The sequence below is a fragment of the Molossus molossus genome, unplaced genomic scaffold (assembly GCF_014108415.1).
Source record: "Molossus molossus isolate mMolMol1 unplaced genomic scaffold, mMolMol1.p scaffold_m16_p_18, whole genome shotgun sequence".
In the NCBI taxonomy this organism is placed as follows: domain Eukaryota; kingdom Metazoa; phylum Chordata; class Mammalia; order Chiroptera; family Molossidae; genus Molossus; species Molossus molossus.
Window position 1 is genome coordinate 23,050,731 of NW_023425353.1, and position 22,424 is coordinate 23,073,154.

Sequence of the window (22,424 nt, forward strand, 5' to 3'; positions counted from 1 at the left end):
ATGTCAGGCTTGGTTCCAGACCACCATCATAAATTTAGTATCATAACGGAGCAAGCTGTACTCTCGTTGTTGGTGGAGGTTATTGCCTCCAATTTGTAAAAAAAAATGCACCGTCGATGAGTCTCCATAAAGCTAAGGGCAGGGGAACAGGTCTGCCTGTATGCTGTGTCGGGACCTGGCTGAGGGCTCCGAGTTTTCCCTCAAGGCCCATAGACCTTCAGAGGAGGCAGAGCTATTTCAGGTGACCCTCTTAAAAACACTAAGACACAGCATGAAGATCTTAATTCCAGCGGGGAGAGCCCATAGCGATAACAGGAAACAGGTGAGTCCTATAGCAGCCACGCTCAGGGGAATGTAGAGCAAGTGTCCCAGAAAATATCATCAACAGGTCATCACCAGCTAGAGGATGGGGAAGTAGGGCTTCTCCCTTACTGAGCAGGGCACTAAGCATAAGTCTGAACTACAAAAACAGAGCAAAGACCCATCCGAACCAAGACAAAGCTTGAGGCTGAGAGATAATGCTGCTGTCTAACCACCTGAGCTGAAATCACTCACATCTCACCTGCTGAAGTTCAGGATTTGCTCTGGAGCCCTGCTCTCAAAGTATGAGCATCACCTGGGGCTTGTTACAAAGACAGCCTCCTTGGTCCACCCCAGGTGTCTTGAATTAAAATCTGCATCTATGAGAGCCCAGGCAATTCATATGTAAATACATCTGGGGAGCAAGCATAGTACTCAGCCTAAGTGATGGTGGCCAGCAGCAGCAGGAGGAGGAGGAGGAAAAGGAGGAAGCTGAGCTCCTGACACCTGAGTGAAAAGGACAAAGGTTTTGGCCAAGAGAGCCTGCCCTTGGGTGGCGTCCGACCATGGTTTATGCTGACAGACTCTGCGGTGCGTACTTTTTTCCCAGAAGTCTGTTGGTTCCCACTTAGGACAGGGGGAAGTGGAAGTGACTGCTGCCTCCCCTTCCTTTTCTCTTGTAAATATTCCCCAGTCACCAACCTGCGTGTTCCCTGCAAACCAGCCCTCCCTTCAATATCCTTCTGGACATCCAGCAGACACAGGCTGAAGAGAGACGCTCCTGTTCTGAGTTTGGCTTGTGGTCCCGATGTGTGCACGCGGCTGAAGGTTTGCCTTGAAGCCCCTCTGTGTTCTGTTGGGTAGCTTTCTCCTTAAGCATGTGCTGGTGTTGGTGCTACCCAGAGAGGGTCTGGTGTGGTGATGGAGAGTCCAGCTGTCTATGGCTGCGTACAAACGCCTCAAATGGTGTGGCTTAGAAGACAGAGGGTCCCAGTTCTGCTATTGGGGCTGGTCACCTAAGTGTGTTTCTTCTGTTGTAGTCAGTGGGTGGGGATGGGGGGGGGGGGCTAGAAGGATGGAATGGGCAAAAGGCTTTGCTGGAGGGCTGGGTCTGGCTGGACTCCTCTCTGTCACATGACCTCATATCTCCCCGTCAGACCTCTCAGATCACAGCAACCAGATTCCAGGTAGAATTTGGACAGGACAAGCCACGAGGGCACAGGGTTTATAGCCTTCCCTTGCATCACCCCTCCCAGTGTCCCATGGATAACGCAGAGCAGGGAGGGGGCTACACCACGGTGTGAAGCCCAGAAGCAAGGGCCACCGGGCCACATATGTCACGGTTCACCAGCCTGGCTTCCTAACCCCTCGTCCCCACCCCACGCCCATGGCACAGATGGAGGGAAGAAATGCAAGCTGGTTACTAGTCGTTGTGTGTAAGTGTGTGTATGTATGTCCATGGCCAAGTGCATACATGTAGTGATCTTGGAAACAGAGAGAACTCACATTTTCCCTAAAGATTTCCCTTCATTTACAAGTTTTATGTTAGTCTACTGAATATTGTCTGGAGGCAGGTTCTGGGGAAACTGAGGTGAGAAGAGGGCTTCTAGGCAGATGGATTGATCAGTCAGCACTGACATCAGGATGAGATAAACTACCACAGCCAGATTATTCTTAAAGCAGTTAACAAGGCGGCAATAGAAGGATAGTTGGCTGGGTACCTGGCCGAGACATCATAATGTTTGCTCATGTCCTGACAGTAGCCTGGAAAATGGCCTAAGAGATAAAAATACTCATTTTTTATTTTCCCTACAAAACTATATAATTTCCTTTCCTTTATAGATTTTTTTTTTTTTTTACTATCTTGTTTACTTATTTCAAGCTTTCTGTTTATAGTAGGCTTACTGTGTGTCAGGCCATGAATTCAGAGCTGGGAATGTAGTGAATTAAATTAGCCTGACGTCTCCTCTCTCAGAGTCTGGAGCTACTTTTTTAATGGCCCTGAAAAGAGGGGAACACGGAATCATTTAAATAATGTGACAGTAAGTTTATCTTCTTCCATGGTCTTGACCCTAAACTCTGTAAGTTCCTAGTGTTCCCAGCATTACAAACAAACGGAGGAAGGCGGGGAGGTCATCTTGATGTTTACAGATAGATGACAGGTGGATCCAGAAGGTTAAGGACGCACTTGCTCGTGTTTCCATGACTCGGTGAGATGAGTGAGCTGGGGTTCAAGCCCAGGCTGTGAGATACGGATTCCAGTCTGATTCTCACGAGACCATAGGACTTCACTGGCATATTTAAAGTAGTGCTATCCTAGTGAGGTAGCTAGCAGTTTCCTGGGGACCCGGCCTTCTGGGTCCCAACTCATCTCAAACTCTTCGTGAAGAGCATTGAGCTAAGATTGGTCTCAATTGACCAGTGGCTTCTTCAAAAATGTAATTCTACTTTGACTGGAGACTCAGTGACATAATGGGGCATTCCTAAGGAAAATAGGATTCTCAAAATGATATGCACAGGTCAGTAGCTCACATGGTGAGAGATGCAGACTACGGTGACATTGTTGACCCTGAGCGCATCATTATTCCACTAAACCTCTGTTTTCTTTCAGCAAAATGGGAATGATAGTAACTCCTGCATAGATGGTTTGAGATGAATAAAAGAACCCATGTAAAGTATAGGGTCTGGTCCATAGTAAGCACTAAAATGATCAGTTATCCTGCTGGTGCTAATGATGGTGACAGAAACGCTTGGTTCCGGGTCTCGTTCACGAGGCATGTGAGGCGTGTTGTAAGGATTGTGTCATGCCTAAGGCCTCTAATGCAGATTTTAGTTTGAAAATGTCATCTATAGGCCACACATCTGCCTGACAGACTGATCTAGAAATATAGGTATAGGTTAGCATTAGAATATTTATTTCTTGTGACTTTTTTGTTCCTTTGACACACAAGAGCCTTCAGTTTGCTAAAACAAAGCAAAATCACCACTGATTTTTATTTCCAAACGTCCCAGCAGTGCCCCGCGAGCAATGACCTTTTCATTGAACTCTCTTTAGGGTTTGATGCCTATTTTACATCCCGCACCCTGGAAAACAACAGAAGAAACGTCTGGTTTGCTGAATACTGGGAAGAAAACTTCAACTGCAAGCTGACGATTAGTGGGTCAAAGAAAGAAGACACAGATCGCAAATGCACAGGTAATTTCATTCTATTGTCCTGTTACCCCGCAAGGCCAGCGCTGAGAGGTCCGCCTCACTGACAGAAGGGAACCTGGCTGGAGACAAATTGAAAAAGTAAATTGAATTTTACTGGAGTGCTCAGAAAATGGAACAGGAGCATCAGTCTTGCAGGACAAGAGAAGTACAGACAAGATTCTTCTTTGCTGCCTATCCATCTAGCAGTAATTGACATTTTCATTGATTCTTTCAATTCAAAAGAGGTCATGTTGCTTTGAATGCTCTGGATGGTAAATATTAGTTCATGTCGTAGCCAGGAGTATGAAGTCATTTTCACATAGACAAAAATCTCTGACAAATTCCATATCAGCACTGGATTTAACTGTTAGCCATGGACGATATATTTGATGAAGGAAATGAAATACTTTGGTCTAGAGCAGTGGTTCTCAACCTGTGGGTCACAACCCCTTTGGGGTTGAATGACCCATTCACAGGAGTCGCCTAAGCCCATCGGAAAACACATATTTCTGATGGTCTTAGGAACTGAGACACTGCTCCTCTGTCTCCAGGCGGGTCCGCCCACATGCAGATACGCCCACATACAACATGAGAAAGTGTATTAAAGGGTCGCGGCATGAGGAAGGTGGAGAGCCACTGCTCTAGAGAAATGAGAATTGCAGCTGATTTTCATAACATCCAAGTTAGTGACTCACCTGCTATTTAAAATATGTTTAAAAATAGTCACCAACCTCCTATGTATCCTTGCATAACTATTCCAAATTAAAAACGCATGTGTGTATGCAGTGTGTGTGTGTGTGTGTGTGTGTGTGTGTGTTAGTCAGAAGGCAAAGTTACACATTCATTCATTGATTCATTCACAAATGTTTACTGAGCAGCTTCGTTCTGTGAAGCACTGTGCTGGGCATTGGTGAGCTGATGGTGAGCAAACCCAGTAAGGACCCAGCCTTCATGCCACTTAGAGAATAGTGGGGGAAATCCACATTATTCCAGTGATCTTGCTATAACTACATAATTACAGTCTTCACCGTGTGTTCGATGGCTATAAAGGCATATAACCAAGGAATTTCACCCCCTGAAGGCAGAAGCTGTCTCCAAAGGCCTCCTGGAGGATGAGAAGTCATTGGCTTCTCCGAGAAAGCAGGGGCAGGACAGATTAGAAAATGTCTGATGGTGCAGTGACATGGTACAGGCCTGTGGCAGGAAGAATTGTGGCATCTACAAAACAGATTGTGGAATTATGGGATGTGAAACACAGAAAAAGGTGATGATAAAACAGTAGAATGGATGTGTGAACCGAGGCCACCAGTACAGTGATCTGGGAAAGGAACAGTCATATTGGCATGCATGTAGAATTTGGTCTTTATCCTAAGAGTACTAGACATCCTGCGAGGGTGTGCCACGATCTACTGGCTTGTCACCTAGCCCTTTATGAAACAGCATTCCCCAATTCCATACTTCAGTGACCTTCACTGTTTGCAATGATGACCTTGAAGTCCCACCAAATTAAAATGCCTTCTCCATGCTCAGGAAAGTGACACTTATGGTGGGCACACTGCCTGTGTTTAGTTTATTCTTGTGATAACTGCTCTTTTGAACACCCATTCCAAAAACACCTATTAATTAGGAATAATGTATGCAAAGCATGATACTAAAAACACCATCAATAGTGTGAAGAGGCTTAAGTGTAGGCCTTTTCCTCAAGAAGGTTTCTGTACCAAAGGAAAGAGAAGATATGAACGGAGATGTGAGTAAAACAATGACGTAAAGAAATCTGCACAATTGAATGTATGACTCGGTTAACTAGAATGTCATAGTAGCCACATTCTCTGTGCCACTGCATATTCCATCAGTGTTTACAGACGTATCCTTGTAACGTTGGGGGAAGGGAAAAATTCATTCAACGTTGACTAGACCTGGGTGACTCAAAGCTTTCACATGGAAACTGAAACAATTCGTTGGGTGTCTAGATAATTTGTCTATATGACAAGGAACATCCAAGTATACTAGAAGTATCCACATGATTGATGAGAGGTTTTTGGTTCTTTCTGACATAAAATACACTGTTGAATGTTGGGCAGGTGGAATGGATTGTCTGGTGGCCATTAGGATTGTTCGTCCTGAGGTCTAGCCTGTTTTTTTGTTTTGTTTTGTTTTTGGGTTATTTATTTATTTATTTATTTATTTTGGTGTGTGTGTGCTATGACACAAGCTGTTTTATCTGTAGTCATAGTTTAGTGCTGATCGTCAAGAATTTGGATTTATAGAAACAAGTTCATTAGCCAAACCACCACCTTTTAAAAATGGGAATAGAGCCTGGCTAGCATCTCTCAGTGGTTGAGCGTCGACCCTGTACCAAGAGGTCGCCGGTTCCATTCCCAGTCAGGGCACATGCCCAGGTTGTGGGCCTGCTCCCCAGTGGGGGGCATGCAGGAGGCGGCCAGTCAATGTTCTCTCTCACTGATGTTTCTATCTCCATCTCCCTCTCCATACCTCTCTCTCTAAAATCAATAAAGAAAAAAAAAATTTTTTTAATGGGAATAGAAGTGGTTGTGTTTTCATATGATGCTTCTTCCATGTGAAAAATCGATGATCGCATTTATTAAATTATTTACTAAATTAGCTATGATCCCAAATTATTTGAATATTCTCTCCTTTCCCTTTTGTTTCTTCTTGAACTGGCTCCTGTACTCAGAGGGTTAGTAGAGACCAAAGAAAGAAGCAGACCACTCTATATTGGTAAGTGGCAGGTTTAATAAGCAAGGGGACTGACTTACTAGGCTTGTCTTGGTGCTATAGGCAAGTAGATCTCTACAAGTGCCCACCAGAATCTTAAGAGTTTGTGTAGAGGCCTTAACGGGGTTCAGTCCAGATGGTCCCCACAACAGATTCTCTCAGGGCTATGTCCTTGGAACAGCGCCCTCTGTGGGGATGGTAGGCAGGGTGCACATTTCAAGGACAGGGGACGTGTGAGGAGTTTGACTGGTTGGGTCCAGCTGGTGGATCACTGGCAGGCATATCCTCTCGATCACCCCCTCTAACGCCTCTCTTTTCTTAGCACTTCATTGTGATGAGGCACACCCCCTTCAGTGGCAGTAAAGACGATTCCTTTCACTGTGTCTCTTGCTCCATCACTGGATATGAAGACATGAGTGGTTGTGTGTGTGTTTTTCTTTCTTCTGCTTCTTTTCCCAAATTCAACTGAACTTGTATTTTGCTTTGGAGATGTTACCATCATACTATTTTAAAAACCCTAACATCTCAACTTAGAAGTGGGGAAACGGCAGAAAAGGCCTGCTGAGGTTTGCTAGACGAGAGGAAGAGAAGAAGTGATGTAGAGGAGTGGCAGATGGCATCGTATGGATGAGAGTTCTCGACACTGTGGTCAGAAACGAAGTTTTATTGAGGGGAAAGAACGGAGGGGAGAAGGACGCGTGATGATATAAGGGAAAGCTGCTTTGGCAACCAGAGTTTGAAATATTAAGGGAATGAGCACATTGGGAAGAAGCTACGGGAGGAAGGGCTCGCAGAACAGAGCGACATTGGAGATGAGCTGCCTGGAGATGGGGCTGCCCTGACGTGAGGGCTGAAGAAGGCACCCCCTTCGCGCGTCACTGTCCGCTGGGGCTCTGCTAATGAGTCAGAGAGTCCTAAAACATTCATTCCTCAGGTTCGGGCACAAATTAAAATGTAAATTTTTTTCTGGGCTGGGTGGCCTTTTTAGCCATAATGAGCAATTATATATTAGCTTTAAGTAGACTCTCATTGAATCAGTCATCTGGCAAGACAAGTTTTGAAGGTGAGGTATGGGACCCATACTACTTGGAGAGAGCAACTTCTGGGGTCGGAGAAGAATAAGTTCCAAAAACGTGAGGGGGTATAAAGTAATAAAAGAGAGAACAATTGTTGAACATTTTATTAAAGATCAACTATGTATACTTCACAATTTAATAAGGGGCTACACGTGTATGAATTCTTATTTTAAAAAATGACCTGGATAACAATGTAGTCTTGATTCCTATAAACTATCCACATGCATTTAAAGTCTTCTTCAACCAAGAAAGCTACCCCATTCTTCAGTATTTTAACAATATCACAGCTTTTCTTGATACTCAGTCCCGAGATCTCCCAACCCTGACAGCTTGACATTCTTCCTCCTACTTTCCCTTGTGGTGGCCTCATTTCCATCGATGGAGATTAAACCTTGGCAGTGACCCATCCTGCTCATGGACTATCTGGGCTGCCATTCCACAAGGGATCCTGCAGATGAGCAAGTTGATTGATGATTTAATCACGTTCATGGGAAACACAAACCACATTTGCTAGGTACTAATGCCGCCCATGCTACTTTATAGTAGAGCTACATTTTCTCACGGACTGTGCTAGCTACATGCACAATAAAGGACGCTTGCAGATGGTTCGGCACAGAGTATTTGTCATCTGTGGGCAGAAAGGTCAGATGTGACTGTTCTTCAAGTAGTGTTCGTGGGCTGACACCCCCGCACCACTTGTGTGTGCTCCAGCGGAAGACTCGCAGGTGTGTCCCTGACACAAAGGCCAGTTTGGAGTGTATCTCTTTGGAAAGAATATTCTATTTTTGTGAAGATACCAAGGTCAAGAAAAGAAAACTACAGAGATGAAGTGGTCTCTGAAAAAATAGATTGAGGACAAAGAGCATTTAAGAATCCACGGGTTTGGGACTGAAAGAGACCTGGGCTTGTGTTCTACAGTCACTCCTGAGTACCCTGTGAGCTTGGACATTATTTAAACTCTAAAAAGCCTTTCCTCAGCTTTGAAGTGGGGGTGGTCAAACTTGATACCCAAAGTCGGTGTTGGGATTAAAGTGGAGAATTCAAGTAAAGGATCTAAAATCAAACTGGCACATAGTAATAGCTCATTAAAGCTAACAACTCTCTTCTGTTCTGGGCTGAATGCAGTTGCCTGTGAGGGTTTCATGATGATCCTGTTACCTTACAACAGTCCCAAGGAGAATCAGGATACATGTCAATTTCTAACACAAAAATGAAGCCAGGAACTTGAATAAGCACAGAATATGAACGGGGGTTCTTCCCTGGGGCACACATTGAAGAGCAATGTCCCGAGGTCTCAGGAAGTGGGTAGACAGGTAGCATACAGCCTTATGCTGTGAAAGGAATCAGATGCTCGGGGCGTAAGGAATTTCAATGCCATCGTGCGGCTGTGTCCAAACATCATTGGGTCTTGGACTTGCCCAACATCTCATGTCCCAAATGTTGTACCATTTTATCCCCGAGGTGTTGAACCTTTGTGTGGTTAGTATCATCTCCAAGGTCTTTGCTCCCAAACTCATTCTTTAAACTGAGAAGGATGAGAATCTGGGTGTGCTTGGCTCCGGCAGTCCATAAAATTATCACTGTCATATCATGTAGCTTACAGAGAACATTTGTCTAACTAACATTACTATTCTGTCAAGTGCTGCTTGGTGAATACTGATTCATCAGTTACCTCTTTGCTGAAAAGAAGGAACTGAGGATTTAGAAATCCATCATTCCATGAAGGGACGTTTTGCCTTTCAGAGATTTGTTTTCCCTTTGAGATGACAGAGGATGAATAAATTGACGATTTTTTTTTTTTTTTTCAGGTAAAGGCCATTGTATTCCATTGCTAGTACTTTCAAGTCACACAATAAGCAAATTCAGTTTTGATTTAAGTCCCTAATCGACCAACATTTACTGTGGAAAGTGTCAGAGGCTAAAGAGCATACTCTGATAAATGTCCACATTTTGGGAAGTCAGATTCTTAAACTGTGGTTTTCTTTATACCTCACTTCTCAAAGCTAATAGTTTAAGTAAAGGTCACTTTGTTGGTGGAGCAAAATAAAATAAAATAAAATAAAAGCCTGGTAAGAAATGCTGTTAGTGAATACACCATGTATTTCTCAAGTCTGTTATTCTTACCTAGAACCCAGGCCCATTAAAGCCCATATCAATTTTTAACAAAATGATCAAAGCAGTCAAGTGCTTTGAGAAAATGTGTACAGACAGAATCTGTGACTATGCTAATCAGTTTCCCTGTTATTTTATTCTATTCTACATTGACCTTTAATTGTTATATTGATGTTCTTTATTACACCTAACTTATTCAGCATGATTGAAGAGTCCTGATCAAAAGTTATGGATAAGTAATGGCCAACTTGTGGCGCTCTAAGACTTTTTGAAGCCATTTTGATGGGAAACAATTTAAAATGCGTTTTACACCTTTGCACTTTCTTAAGCCAAGGTTTGACACTGATTATTTATGACTTAATCTGTTGGGAGTTTCTGTTATGGGATTGTAGGTTAATATCGTTCTTCCTTAAAATGTTTATTCTCTGAGTCATCTCTGAACCTCAGTCTTGGTTGACGTTTCTCTTTTTACAATCACCCTTAATCTTCCCCAGCCTCCCTCCTAGTTGGCTGGCTTCCATATGTGTGGGAACTAACATTGCAGGTGCCAAATTATTTTTAAAAATGTATCTATTCATTTAAAAATGAGTGCTAAGTAAGTATTAATTCCAGAATCATCACAACAAGGCTATGGTATATCACTTTGTAAATTTAATATAGCATTTTGTAGTAAATATTTGAGTGACTTTACTAATACAATTGAGATAGATAAAATGCTAATTAATATAGTATTCTCCAAATGAAAATTATATGTCATATCTGAAGTCCTCATTGTTCTTAGAAATCCTTAAATTCTTTGGGAACAAAAGTATTAAATAAAAATTCTATGTCAAAAAAAAAAAAGACTATTCCTAGACCTTGGGTTCCCATTTGTAATAGAGAAAAAAAAAAAAAAGGTTTTAGTGTAACATGAAATCATATTAATTGGCATGCTAATTCTGTGGTTTTGCTTTCAATTCACTTAGGTATGAAAGTTAATCTTGTATTAGTTTAAAACCAATGATAAAGAAATTGAAGAACAAAATGGTGGCCCCTTTTCAGTGGGAGCTGTCACCCGCGTTATCAGTTATTGCACTGGATGAGTTTGAGAGGAGATGAGGACATGATGTTAGTTCTTCTTCAAAGAGCGAGACTTCTGTGGCCTTTTCTATGGTTATCAACCGCCATGGGCGACCTTCGGGCCACATATTCACAAACCTGATCATTTCTTACAGCTTCTCTTTGCTTTTCAAGTCTCCATTCCAACAGTTTGTAGACGTTGAATCAGTCTTTTGAGAAACCCTTATTCACCTGGTCGGTGGGGTTGAAGCTTAGTTACAGAAGACTTATTGAAGGCCAGGACATTGGAGGCATTTGCTCCATTTGCTCTGGGCCTTTTGCATGCATTAATGACTCCCGGCTGTCCACCTCGAGGATGAACTTGTCTGTGCCTCTCCTGGGCAGTGAGGTCAAGGTGACCACAGCGTGGGATCTACATTCTGGCCTCAGGTTTCTCCAGGTTCGGCTCTGATCTTGATTCTTTTCACCGCCCTCCTCAACCATGGTGGGGAGGTGGCAGAGCCTAGGACAGTCTTCAGGGGCATACACTGACATTTCACTTCCATGCTCGCCTCCCTTTCATCTTCCTTTCCTCACTGTCCATTAGAGGCTGGGGGAGGGGACGAACTTAGATCAGCCACATCCTTCCAGGTCTTTTGTACATGGAGTACATTGCAGGTCCTGAATTGTTCAGCACTCAACTTCCAAAGCCCAGAGATTAATATTGACCACATAAAACTAAAAAGTCAATTGTTTTTGTATTTATTCTTGTTCTGTGTTCTGTCATTACCTTCTTCCCTAATTACCTGAACTAGGCTTCAGGATAGAGCCACAAGGTTATTTACACATACATATGTGAGAATCTGTAAGTTGCGTCATTAAGATGACATATTCATATATAAGAATATTACCATTCAATACTCTACTAGCACAACCAGAGTAAAAGAGTGGTAGATGGCAGGCCAGGTCCTAGTCCTTGCCAAATGGTACAAACAGCAATAAACCTCGTTTGTTCAAATCTTGACCATATGCAGGGGCTGGCTATCTTCAGCCTTGTTAAATCAACGTTGATAGATGGACCCTGCAGTAAATGAATTCTTTCTCTGCCACCAACCCGGCGACGTTTAAGAAGTGGTCGCCAGCGCACACATTTTACATCAGGCCACGTTTCCTCAAGTGCCTCTGCCACACAGCACACTGAGACAGCTACAGGAGCTGTGCTTAATCCTGGGTACAGCCACTCCAGGCCGTGGAACCCCAAGTTGAAAACCCAGGGGTGCCCAAGCAAAACTCTTTCATAAACACTAGAAGCCATAATTATCTGCACTGCGTGTCATTTCTTTCTCATTAACTCCAACAGGCAATGGCTTTAGAAATGGGAGTTATGGCCCTTCCATTATCAGAAAGTCTATCAGGCTGGGCAGTTAGTGAGAAGGAATTCCTGAATGAGGGGAATTAATGCACATGTCTTCTCAACAACAGTCCTTGCAAACAGTGCCTCTCGTAAACGATGTAAGTGTTGTAAATGGGGTACTTAGTGTGTTTAGTAGGTGTACGAAAGGGCTGTTGAATGACATACCAAGTGCCATCAAGCGAGCCAGAATAGAATGTGGCTTTCTTCAGGAATAGTTTCTAGTAATACAGGTTTTCTTTCTTTTTTGTGTTTCTTTCTCTCCTGCAAAGAGAAATAGGGATACTGAAAGCATTCTAGGTCTTTACAGTGTGTACAGCATCGTATTCATTTCTCTAGAGCAGTGGTTCTTAACCTTCCCAATGCCGTGACTAACCCTTTAATACAGTTCCTCATGTTGTGTGTGGGCATATCTGCTTGTGGGTGGACCGCCTGGAGACGGAGAGAGGAGCGGTGTCTCGAGTCCTAAGACCATCAGAAATGTGTTTTCTGATGGTCTTAGGAGACCCCTGTGAAAGGGTCCTTCGGCCCCCAAAGGGGTCACGACCCACAGGTTGAGAATTGCTGCTCTAGAGAATGAAAATGTGCTCACAAGATAAATATCGAGCATACATGAACCCCGGTAAGAACTTTCTAGGGCTCCTCCTAACTGTGTCTCACTCTTTTCAATAGCAGTAGATCAAGTATGTGGGTGAACCCATGGGAAGGCTTCCAGGTCCTCGTCCTCCAATAGCATCTGTTTACCCTCCTGGGAGAGGGTCGCTCTATGGGCACGTAAAGCACAGCTATGCTTCTGTTATGGAGAAACACAGAGCTCACGCTGCCTGCTGAAGGTGCCCTGGTCCACTCGTGAGCGCCGTTCAGACTTGAGTCATATTGCCCAGGTTTTTCACTTCGTGTGTCACTGGGGCAAGTCACTGAAACATGCTTAGCCCTTAGTCTGTAGAATGGGATAGTCCCTGCCACATGGGGTCCTTTGTGAGGACGAAATAGAACAGCACCCCGTGGGCTCAGGGACCATCACTGTGGCTGTTAGCCATGGGACTGTTGTTACCTTTGGCCTTTGTACAAATAAAAACTAAAAAGAGAACCCCTCCTGGGCCTTTATTTGTATATCCGATCATGTCCTTCTTTACTTTCAAAGTCCTTTGCTTGTATAGTGGTATACATATATCTAGGTGCTTTTAGGAGTTCAGATCACCCAGTTTGGTGCCTCTATCAACCCTGTGAAATAGAGAATAGAGAAGGCAGGTATCTCCTCCCCCCGCCCCCCTTTATTTACAGATTCAAGGAGGACACACTGAACTTGGAGAAAGTCTGTGACTTGTATGGGACTGTGGCTGGTAATGAGGGAATAGAAGCCCATGGACCAATGGCATGCCTTCATTTTCTCACACGTCGCCCCCTCACTGTACGTCACGCGCGTGGGCTGAACAGGGGGCCAGTGAGAACGCAGCCCAGGTGTCTGCTGTCAGGGGCTTCTCTTCCAGGGTGGAAGGCAGACAGAAACCATAGGAGGAGAAGGAAAATAGTTACAGGTTGCAATTAGTGCTGTGAGGGAAGTAAGAGGCTGAACCAGAAAACAACACTAGGGAATTATTTTCAGAAAATAGTCAGCGGAGATCATCACAACAGCGCCAGTGGTCTGCGAGGGGTTATCATCCCCACTGTTCAGATGAGCAAATCGTGGCTCAGATGAATCAACCAGAGGATAAGTACTGCTGATTTCTCCCTGGGCCCTTCCTCCTCCGACGTTTCGGTGCCTTCTGAGACCCTGAGAAAGCAGAATGTGGATAGGCCCTTTCTCACTTGGGGGGCACTTCATGGTTTCATTTATGTGACAATCCCCTCACGCCGAGACGCTCGACCACCGTAGGGCTCTTCGGTACATAATTGATAATGATCCCACATTGATTCTTTGGTCCTCACTTATCAACAGCTGCAGTGAAGAAGCGACCTGATTTCTTCTCTTCTAAACTCAAAATAACATTATTTTTCAGCATATTCTCACACTTTGCTACATCGATAAAAAGCTGGTAGCTTGTACAAAGAGAAAAGACAGAGGATTCAAATGCCTCATCTCTCAGGCAGCATAATTATACCACAGGGAATTACAGCCACAACTATGAAAATTTCTGACTGTTTTTCATCCCCTGGGAGTCTGTTTCTTAGGATCCGGCAAAAAATCATGCCTGCAGCCTTATCAAGGCCAATAGCAGGGACTGGAGTGTTGAGAGACCCAGTGCGAAATAATCCCTCTGAGGAGGAGAGCTCACCAATGCTGGAGGAGGGGTTATAAGCTGAGCTACAACGTGGCCCAAAGTCCTGGCAGTAGTGAGCAGCTCACGGTGGAAGAGAAATGCTGGATTACAAGATGCTATTGCTTTTCCATTGGAAAAAAACGCCAGCGTCACAAGTAAATTTCAGACAAGTTTGTAATAAACGGTCACTCTTTAGAATTCAGTCTAAAAACAGAAACACAAATGAAAAAAGAAAACTTCCCCAAGAGCCAGGGCTGCAGCAGTTCCTTGGATGTGAACACAAGGGTACAAAAGTCATTCGGAGAAATAATCACTGGACTTGCAGTGCCTGACAGCCGGGCTGTGCAAGGGACGGCGTGAATCTTGCCTCCAGCACAGACTGTGTGTTTCAATAGATTCTTTCCTTGGACATGTGAGATTGTGGAAGTGTTACTGAATTTCAGGAGCTTTTTGAAACTGAAATCGGTGGTATTTTTAGCACACAGACAACTGATCGTGTTACCTTCTATATTTAAGACGGTCTAATGGTCATATCTGTTTGAAGGAAGACTAAGACTGTCATTGTGGTCTCCAGGGTCCCTTGTGGCAGGGGTCTTCCTCATGCTTCTTGGGGCTCTCATCATCGTTCAGTTCTTTCTATAAAGGCCCCTGGTTCTCCCTTCATTGGGCCTGGCTTGAGCTGTTTCCTCTGCCTGGAATTCCCTTTCCTCGATGTACCTTTTGACTGACAGTCATTCACCCTTCGCATCTCGGTGGCACCTCTTTCAGAAAGCCTCTGCTGATGTCCCACCACGATCCAGGTCAGGTGCTTTGCTGTCCGGTCTCCCACCTTCCTTCCCTTCTGCTGCACTGGCCTCCGTGTGCTGCTGTCCTCACGAGTGTGCATACGTGGGGGAGTCTCTCCTGTGCCAGCTGCAAGCTCAGGGCACCCAAGCACTCATTGCCCTGCGTGTGCCTTTCTTCGCCTGCCCAGCCCCAGCCAGGCCGGGCACTGAGCAGGAGCTTCGCAAGTAGCTGCTAAGAAACGAATTCTACTCTCCATGCTTTAAGCAAAAATCTGCTCTGCGCGGGACATTCCTTGCAGGTTGTGTGGTTGGAAAGGAGGGCAGTGGGGTGTGCCCGTTTCCCTGATGGTGCCCAGCTGGCAGAGTGCTGAGGCAGAGCCTCTCATTCGCACACTCAGCCAATGGGCTGAGTCAGAGGCTTCGTAGGATTTATTGGGCTGCACATGTTAAATGTTTCCTAAGCCCAGCATGTTGATTTTTGTAAGACATAGGAAGAAAATAACAAGTTCTGCACTTATTTGAGTTGATAAGTGTTCCATTTTTGAGTAAAAATGTGGAAATCCCCAAATTCAATGAGCTGTAATATATTAGCCACTGCGTCCTTTTGAAGAAGAAAAATTCATGAGAACAGAGGATTAGGGAACGTATCCACCTCCCAGCTTTGACGACGCCAGTGGTTCTCAACCTTCCTAAGGCCGCGACCCTGTAACAGTTCCTCATGTTGTGGTGACCCCCAAGCATAACATTATTTTTGTTGCTACTTCATAGCTGTTATTTTGCTACTGTTGGGTCTTAGGCGCCCCCTGTGAAAGGATCGTTTGACCCCCAAAGGGGTTGCAACCCACAGGTTGAGAACTGCTGGACTAGACCTTTCGCTGTGTTGATTTATGTTATAACTGAAGAATTGCTGTGTTTTATATGCTATGAGGAAGAAATTAGATGCAGGGCTGAAACCATAGTAATAACAATAATAAAATAATCCATGCTTATTAGGTACTTTTTTTTTTTTATCCTCACCGGAGGACATTATTGCATAGATCTTCAGATAGAGCAGGAGGGAGAAAGACAGAGAGACACATCGAGTGGTTGCCACCCACACGACCCCAACCAGGGCTGGGGACAAACTTCAACCAAGGTATGTGCCCTTAGTGGAAACCAAACCCTGGGCTATCCCATCGACAGGCCGTCGTTCTAACCACTAAGAAAACTGGCCAGGGCTATTAGGTACTTTCTTTTTTTCTTTTTCTTTTATTTTCTGTGTTGCATATTAAATTATTTTTTATAAATTTTATTATTTTATTTTATTTATTTTTTGGAATTTTTGTTTTTAATTTTATTTTTGTTACAGATGTTTCTCCTTTTTCACCCCATTGACACCCTCCTCCCCATTCCCCCACTGTGTCCCCGGCTTTGTTGTCCATGTCCATTGGTTATGCGTACATGCATATAAGTTCTGTGGTTTATCTCTTCCCACACCCCCACCCCCTCTTCTGAGGGTTGTCAGTCTGTACCCAACTTCCATGTTTCTGGATCTACCCTATTCCTCAGACTGTATGTTCATTATATTCCATAAATAAGTGAGATCATGTGATATTTGTCTTTCTCTGCTTGGCTTGTTTTGCTTAGGATAGATAATACTTTCCAGGTTCCTCCATGTTGTCTCAAAGGATAAGAGATCTTTCTTTCTTACAGCTGCATAGTATTCCATTGCGTATATGTACCACTGCTTTTTTATTCATTCGTCTACTGATGGACATGTGGACTGTTTCCAGATCTTAGCTATTGTAAATAGTGCTGCTATGAACATGGGGGTACATATATTCTTTCTGATTTGTGTTTCAGGCTTCTTAGGGTATATTCCTAGAAGCGGTATCACTGGGTCAAATGAAGTTCAATTTTGTGAGGTAACTCCATATTGTTTTCCATAGTGGCTGCTCCAGTCTGCATTCCCACCAGCAGTGTACTAGAATCCCCTTTTCTCCACACTCTCGCCAACACTTGTTGTTTGATGATTTGTTGATGGTGGCCATTCTGACAGGTGTGAGGTGATACCTCATTGTTTTAATTGCAACTCTCTGATGATTAGTGATGTTGAGCATTTCTTCATATGTCTCTTGGCCATTTGTATGTCCTGTTTGGAGAGGTGTCTATTCAGCTCCTGTGCCCATTTTTTATTGGGTTCTTTGTCTTCCTTTTGTTTATTTATATGAGTACTCTATATATTTTGGAAATTAACTCCTTATCTGATATATCATTGGCAATGATGTTCTGACATACAGTGGGTTGCCTTTCTAATTTTGATGATTGTTTCTTTTGCTGTGCAGAAGCTTTTTAGTTTGATGTAGTCCCATATGTTCATTTTTTCCTTTGTTTCTGTTGCCTTAGGTGATGTATCAGTGAAAATTTTTCTGCGTATGATGTCCAAAATTTTGTTGCCTACATTTTCTTCTAGAATTTTTGTGGATTCACGGGTCACTTTTAAGTGTTTTATCCATTTTGAGTTTATTTTTGTGTATGGTGTAAGTTGATGGTCTAGTTTCATTGTTTTACATATAGCTGTCCAATTTTCCCAACACCATTTATTAAAGAGGCTGTTTTTATTCCACTGTATGCTCTTGCCACCTCTGTCAAACATTAATTGAGCATATTGCCTTAGGTCCATTTCTGGGTTCTCTCTTCTGTTCCACTGGTCTATGTGCCTGTTCTTGTACCAGTAGCAGGCTGTTTTGATTACAGTCGCTTTGTAGTATAACCTGATATCTGGTATTGTGATCCCACCTACTTTGTCCTTCTTTTTCAAAATTGCTGTAGCTATTCAGGGTCTTTTTTGGTTCCATATGAAATTTTGAAGTGTTTGTTCTAGTTCTATGAAATATGTCATTGGTATTTTGATGGGAATTGCATTGAATCTATAGATTGCTTTGGGTAATATGGACATTTAACCTAAATTTTAAGGATGTTAATTCTTCTAATCCATGAACAAGGTATGTGATTCCACTTTTTTATATCTTCCTCTATTTCTTTTTTCAATGTCCTGTAGTTTTCTGAAAATAGGTCCTTTACTTCTTTGGTTAAGTTTATTCCTAGGCATCTTAATTTTTTTGCCACGATGGTAAATAGGATTGTTTTTTTCAGTTTTTCTTTCTATGAGTTCATCATTGGTGTATAAGAATGCCACTCATTTCTTGACATTATTTTGTATCCTGCTACTTTGCCAAATTCATTTATTAAGTCTAGTAGATTTTTGATGGAATCCTTAGGGTTTTCTATGTATAATATCATGTCATCTGCAAATAATGAGAGTTTCAATTCCTCCTTTTCAGTTTGGATCCCTTTTATTTTTTCTTCATGTCTGATTGCTATGGCTAAGACTTCCAGTACTATATTACATAAGAGTGGCGAAAGTGGACATCCTTGTCTTGTTCCTGTTCTTAAAGAAAATGATTTTAGTTTCTGCTCATTGAGTATGATATTGGCTGTAGGTCTTTCATATATGGCCTTTATTATGTCAAGATATGATCCCTCTATTCCCACACTGCTGAACGTTTTTATCAGAAATGGATGCTGGATTTTGTCAAATGCTTTTTCAGCATCTATTGATATAATCATGTGGTTTTTATTCTTCATTTTATTTATGTGGTGCATCACATTTATTGATTCGCGAATATTGTACCAGCCTTGCATCCCTGGAATGAATCCCACTTGGTCATGGTGAATAATATTTTTGATGTATTGCTGAATCCGATTTGCTAGTATTCTGTTCAGGATTTTGGCATCTATGTTCATCAGGGATATTGGCCTCTAGTTTTCTTTCTTTGTAGTGTCTTTTTCTGGTTTTGGAATTATGCTGGCTTCATAAAATGAGTTTGGAAGTCTTCCTTCTTCTTGAATTTTTTGAAATAGGTTGAAGAGAATGGGTGTTAGTTCTTTTTTGAATATTCGGTAAAAGTCCCCCGTGAAGCCATTCGGGCATGGGCTTTTGTTTGCTGGGAGAGTCTTGATTACCTCTTCAGTTTTCTTAGTTGTTATTGGTCTGTTCAAGTTTTCTATCTCTTCCTGGTCCAGTTTTGGGAGACTGTATGTTTCTAGAAATTTGTTCATTTCCCTTAGATTGTCAAATGTGCTGCCATATAATTGTTCATAGTAGTTGTTAACGATCTTTTGTATTTCTGTGGTGTCAGTTGTTATTTCTTTTTCATTTCTGATTTTGTGTATTTGGGTTCTCTCTCTTTGTTTCTTGGTGAGTCTAGCTAAGGGTCCATTAATCTTGTTTATCTTTTTGAAAAACCAGCTCTTTGTTTCATTGATCCTTTGAATTGTTTTTCTGTTTTTTTTGTTTTTTTTTGTCTCTATGTCATTTATTTCTGCTCTGATCTTTACTATTTCCTTCCTTCTACTTGCTCTGGTGTTTCTTTTTGTTTGCTTTCTAATTCTTTAAGTTGTGAGGTTAGACAGTCAATTAGAAATATTTCTTGTTTCTTGAGGTAGGCCTGTAGTGCTATGAACTTCCCTCTCAGAACTGCTTTTGCTGCATTCCAAAGATTTTGTGTTATGTATTCATTTTCATTGGTTTCCAGGAAGTTTTTAATTTCTTCCTTGATCTCCTTGGTAACCCATTCATTGTTTAATAACATGCTATTTAGCCTCCATGTTTTCAAATGTCTTTGCACGTTCTTGTTGCAATTGATTTCTAGTTTCATATCATTGTGATCTGAGAAGATGCTTGATATGATTCCAATCTTCTTGAACTTGTAGAGATTTAGTTTGTGTCCTATCATGTGGTCCATCTTTGAGAATATCCCATGTGCACTTGAGAAGAATGTGAATTCTGCAGTTTTGGGGTGTAATTCTCTGTAGATATCTATTAAATCCATTTGGTCTAGTGCTTTATTTAGAGTCTCTGTTTCCTTGCTAATTTTTTTTTCTAGAGGATCTATCCAGTGGTGTCAACGGGGTGTTGAAGTTCCCTGCTATGATTGTTTTGCTGTTGATTTCTCTTCTGAAGTCCTCCAGAAGTTTTTTAATATATTTTGGTGCTCCTATATTGGGTGCATATATGTTTATCAAGGTTATATCTTCCTGTTGGATAGATCCTTTCAATATTATGTAGTGGTCTTCTTTGTCTCTAGTTATGGCCTTTATTTTAAATCTATTTTATCAGACATGAGTATTGCCACCCCAGCTTTTTTTATTTTTTGCTTTCCATTTGCTTGGAAGATTTTTTTCCATCCCTTTACTTTCAATCTATGTGAGTCTTTTGTTGTGAGGTGGGTCTCTTGTAAACAACATATAGATGAGTCATGCTTTCTTATGCAATCAGCTACTCTGTGTCTTTTTATCGGAGCATTCAGTTCATTTACATTTAAGGTGATGATTGATATTGCCATTTTTGTTTAGTTTGGTTATATTTTTTTTTCCTATTTCTTCTACTAATTACAGCAGTCCTTTTAACATTTCTTGCAGTGCTGGTTTGGTGCTAATGTATTCCCTTAGCCTTTTTTGTTTGAAAGCTCTTTATTTGACCTTCTATTTTGAATGATAGCCTTGCTGGGTAGAGTAGTCTTGGATTCACATTCTTGTTTTTCATGACCTTGATTACTTTATGCCATTCCCTTCTGGCCTTTAGTGTTTCTTGTGAGAAGTCATCTGAGAGCCTTATGGGGTTTCCTTTGTAGGTAACCTGTTGCTTCTCTCTTGCTGCTTTTAGGATTCGCACTTTGTCTTTAATTTGTGGCAGTTTGATTACTATGTGTCTTGGTGTGGGCCTGTTTGGGTTCTTCTTACTTGGGACTCTCTGTGCTTCTTGAACTTGAATGTCTTCTTCCTTCACCAAACTAGGGAAGTTTTCTGTCACTATTTCTTTGAAGATGTTCTCTAACCCTTGCTCATTTTCTTCTTCTTTGGGGACTCCTATGATGCGAATATTATTACATTTCCAGTTGTCCCACAGTTCTCTTAAGCTGTCTTCCTGTTTTGTAATTGTTTTTTCCTTTTGGTTTCCTGATTGGTTGATTTTTTCTACCCTGTGTTCTAATTCACTTATCTGGTCATCAGCTTCCTCTACTCTGCTGTTTAGACCTTCCAATGTTTTTTTTTGTTGTTTGTTTGTTTTATGTGCTGCATATTTTAATAAACATAAAAGAAACATTTAAAAACTAAGAAAAGAAACAAAGGTTCTTCTCTCCACAGCTCTCACCCTGTCACTGGGGTGATGGGGTAGAGGCAGGAGGGGCCATGAAGGCTGTGTACTGAGTGGGAACCAGCAGAAGACTTGGAAGTGGGGGTGGCAAGTGAGTGGGGGGAGCTGTACACTTGGTTCCAGGAGGCCTGGGCAGGGCGGGGGCCCGGCGGGTCAGAAGCATGGGTGTGGACAGTGGGGATGCGCCTCACACCGCTGACTAGGCCCCAGGCAAGCTCAAAGGGCCATGGACTTTGGTCGCAGCTCGGGGGTCAGCTGGGGTGGGTGCTACTCCATCGGGTGTGGACTGCTTAATTCAGGGCACTATGCAGATCAGTGGGAGGGAGCTCACGCTCACCCACCACACGTGGGCCATCACTCCAGACCAGGGTGTCCCCGCAGCAAGGAGGGTGACAAAGGTCCCTAACACTTCCCTTCCAGATGTAATGCCCAGCAAGGCTCTCCTACCTGCCTCCTCCTGGTATAGGTAGTTGCACCTGTCCTAGAAAGTGGCAGGGGGTGGGGTGTGGTTCGGGGGTAGGCAGGCTCTGCTTCCCTGAGGATTTGGGGCTGACCTCTCCAGGTCACAGCCCAGCCAGCAGCAGTGTCTTGGGGTCTCAGGGCACAGGGGCCAGACCCTCTGGGTGGAGCCAGCTGGGATGGGGCTCAGGGCTGGAGTCCACTCCAGAATATGGAGAACATCCAATGTGTTCTTTATTTCTGATATGTCATTCCTGATTTCTTCTTGGTGGTTTTTAATTTCCAATTGGTTTATTTTCAGCATCTCTATGTCCTTACTGATGCTGTTGAGTTTCCTCAAGATCATGGCTCCTGAATTCTAGCTCTGTTAACTTGCCTAACTGCCCCACAATGATCTCATCTTCGGTGGAGGACTCTTGTTCTTTCATTTGGCTTTTGTTTCTGTGTTTCACCATTTTGGCTATCACAGTGGGCTTTGGAGCCTGCCAAATTTTCCCTGTGGGTGTTGGTGTTCTGCTGTTTGTGGCTCCCTCTCCTGGGTTTGGATGAGCCAGAGAGGACCCACATTAAACACCACTGTCAAGTCTTACTTTTCTGGTTAGAGTTGCTAGCCCAGGATAGCTACTGTTATCCTCTAGCTTTTTGCCTGGAGGCTAGCAGTAGAGGTTACTTGAAGAGTTTTGGGTTGTCACTTGATTAAAAAAACCCCTTAGGTGCTCAGCATAAGGGGATTTCCTGAGGGTGGGGCAGATGCTGGTTGTTAATGAGCTTTAATTTGCATTTCAATGGCCCACAGGGTGGGGTTGGATCTCCGAGGGAGGGGCTACCACCTCTCCCCAGTGCCCTGGGAAGGA

At 42.9% G+C, this 22,424-nt stretch overlaps 1 protein-coding gene across 2 annotated transcripts in view; it reads left to right on the forward strand.

The window, feature by feature from the left end:
• GRM7 (glutamate metabotropic receptor 7) overlaps window positions 1–22,424 on the forward strand; it is an 842,682-nt gene that overhangs the window by 523,734 nt on the left and 296,524 nt on the right. For both annotated transcript variants that reach the window (XM_036266781.1, XM_036266782.1), the window contains exon 5: window positions 3,356–3,496. In XM_036266781.1, the coding sequence (XP_036122674.1) occupies window positions 3,356–3,496 (141 nt within the window). The remainder of the gene's footprint in view (window positions 1–3,355; window positions 3,497–22,424) is intronic.